This window comes from Xiphias gladius, unplaced genomic scaffold, assembly GCF_016859285.1.
Source record: "Xiphias gladius isolate SHS-SW01 ecotype Sanya breed wild unplaced genomic scaffold, ASM1685928v1 HiC_scaffold_1450, whole genome shotgun sequence".
Lineage (NCBI taxonomy): Eukaryota > Metazoa > Chordata > Actinopteri > Istiophoriformes > Xiphiidae > Xiphias > Xiphias gladius.
The window spans coordinates 1-3,000 of NW_024401778.1; the positions used below are offsets into that span (position 1 = coordinate 1).

Below are 3,000 nucleotides of genomic sequence, written 5' to 3' on the forward strand. Positions count from 1 at the left end.
CTGAATTCTGCGTCCCTGCTTCCAGTGCTGGCTTTGCAAGTCAGAGATGGGGAGAAGGTTTTGGATCTTTGTTCTGCCCCTGGAGGCAAAGCCTTAGCCATAATGCAGTGTGCCACCCCAGGTAAAACAAGTATCTTTTAATGGACTTTGCAAACTTTTGTTTGATTTTATTTCTATTTAGTCCAGTTTTTAAAACAAGGCAATAGAAGATAAAGGAAGACTGCTATATTTATAGGCTAATATAACTTACACATCACTGGTGTATACATCAAGTTATATCTTTAAAATGTGAAATATTGGCATCTGGTATTTTATAATACTCAATATTAAAGTTTATTTACCAACTCATATATTTAATAAATAATAATGGTTATACATAATTAAACTGAAATGACCCCAAATCATAACGTATTATACTGGTAAAGGAATGCTGACAGCACACCACATTACTTTTTCTAGAATTATGGTGTTTTGCCATCAGAGCTTTTCACAAAAATATCTTGTTGAAATGTGTTAAGGTTTGTTTTTAAATATTAAAAGTGTACTTTGCCTATAAGTTTGCCGTTGTTGATTCTAAGGAATATTTTTGTCTGCTGTAAATACCCTATTTGCATTGAATACTGGTAATAGGTAATGCTGCCCTGTGTTACGTTCCAGCACTTCTCTGCTGTAATGAACCAGATCCTCACAGACGGGACTGGCTGGCCAAAACTCTGGAGTCTTTTCTGCCTCAGTCACTTACCAGTAAAGTGATTGTATCTGCACAGGACGGACGATATTTTGGGCAGAGTGAAGCAGTAACATATGACAAGGTGGGCAAAGAACTCCTGTCATGTTTATGGCAGCATGTGATTGAATGCAGAGAACCAGCAGAAAAGAAGAAAATTGTTTATTCAAAAGAGGAACCAGAAAAATGGCTAGGAGGAGTCAAAGGACTCAAAGTGACTGATAGTGGAACAAAATACTGAAAAAAAGGAAAGCACAGGTTGAAAAGGTTGAGAGTAAGACACCGTGTAAACAAAGACTGAAAGGCAATAGAGTAGTACAGATTCAGGCAGTATTGTGGCAATGATATTACTTTTTTTGTAAAATTTGCACAGAGGATAGATTTGTGGAAAGATTCCAGCTTAGGTGTAAAGTTTCAGAGGCAAGTATCATTTTCTACATTGGGCAATAAGACAGGCTGACCATAGTCTTTTCATCTGCTTTTAACCTCAGTATCTATTTCAATTTCTTTACTCCTTCACTTTCGCTTTTCTTCTTTGACCCTTACTGTCCCTCACTGCCACTACGCTCTTGAACTCTCCGAGTCAGATTCTGAACTATTCACATTTCTGTGTCTCTCTCCGTTGCAGGTTTTAGTCGATGCTCCATGTTCTAATGACAGGAGCTGGCTGTATTCTTGCAGCAGCCAGCAGGGGGAACAGAGACTAAGGGAAAGAGCCAGACTGCCTGCGCTCCAATCCCAGCTGCTGAGGTAAGTCCACTCCCCAGCATAAATGATGTCTGTTATATGTTAGCCTTGTGGTATTCTCCTATATTCCAACATGTTATTACTCATGAGATGTGATATAACAATTAATGTCTGAAAATTGTTTTTAAAAAAAACAACAAAAAACTGAAATATATCGTTTTGGTTCAGATAAGGAATTATGAAACAATCGCCTTCGCCTTTGCACACAGAATAATGTATACACTATATAGAAAAGAATGTAAATTAGTCACAGTGCAATATTTGTCTACTCTTTACAGGTCTGCGCTGTCAGCGGTGCGTCCAGGGGGCCTTGTAGTCTATTCAACATGCACACTGTCCAACTCTGAGAACTATGCTGTGGTTGAGACTGTGATGAATGACTGTCCTGAGGCTGAACCTGAAGACCTGTGGGAGGAGATTGCCATTCCTTTATCGAAATACTTTGCATTTAGTCCTGCTTACCCTGGTCATGGACAGACATCTCACAAGCCCTCCCTGCAGCAACAAAACAGCACTGTGTCCTCTTATCACCGCAGACTCGGCATCCTAGTGGTTCCTCAGCCTGGCAAGACCTGGGGACCCATGTTTTTGTCCCGGATTAGAAAAAGGAAATAGTGGGCATCCTGTGCAGTAAAGATACAGTATGTGAAAACAAATGGCTAAACAAATACTTTTCCTTTGTGGGACTTTTGTTACCTGTAGGTTTTTTAAGATGCAAAGTACCTCATGGAAGTGACTCAAAAACTGACACTTATTCATTCACATTTAACCTGTACCACTTATAGAGGAGGAAAGTAAAAACAGCCTAGGTTTAGGCATGCAGATATAAAAATGTCAGTGTGGCCACATGCAGGCAAAGGAAAGTCATAACTGTTTCAGCTTTTCAACTGTTTTTGCTTTTTAAAGTAGTTGTTCATTGTGTGTGTGTGTGTGTGTGTGTGTGTGTGTGTGTGTGTGTGTGTGTGTGTGTGTGTGTACTTGTGTGGTATGAGATTTTACATTTAATACTATCAGCTAAAAAAAAAAAGAAAATAGGACATTGCTCACATCATTCATACTAACCACCGACAGTGATTTGCATCAAAGACAGACCTTAGACAACATAGATTTATTTAAAGCTGCTATAATCGATATTATTATAACAATGAATCAAAAGACACCCTGAAAACAATGTGACAGTGTGAAAGGAGTGGCTTGTAGCAATTAAACGACAGAGAATATTCATTTGCAGCCCCCCTCGGTTGTTTAGCTGTCTTGCAGCAACTTTACTGTTTTGGTTTCCTTGCATAGTGTCATTTTTGGCCACAGCAGGCAGCTTTTTTCAGTGAAAAGCCCAAAGTGGAGCATTTAGCAGATAAAGAGCGAGATATTTCCCTGTAAGCTGGTAGAGACCAAAAACAGAGCTCAAAGAGAATGAATATTGTACTTGCATTCATCAAGTGGTCAAAAAAACAACTCCAAATGAATGATGTTGCTTAAAAATAAGCAACTGTTTGCTAACAAGCTTGCCAAAGCAACTTAAAAGG

General features: G+C 38.9%; 1 protein-coding gene across 1 annotated transcript; it reads left to right on the forward strand.

Annotated features, from left to right (window-relative positions):
* Positions 1-6: 6 nt before the first annotated feature.
* On the forward strand, positions 7-2,994 carry LOC120787366 (tRNA (cytosine(34)-C(5))-methyltransferase, mitochondrial-like; the record flags this gene model as incomplete). The annotated part of the gene is made up of 4 exons (XM_040122973.1): positions 7-121; positions 658-812; positions 1,356-1,477; positions 1,753-2,994. Coding segments are annotated over 4 exons (729 nt in total), but the record flags the coding sequence as incomplete, so codon positions are not given.
* Positions 2,995-3,000: the final 6 nt, after the last annotated feature.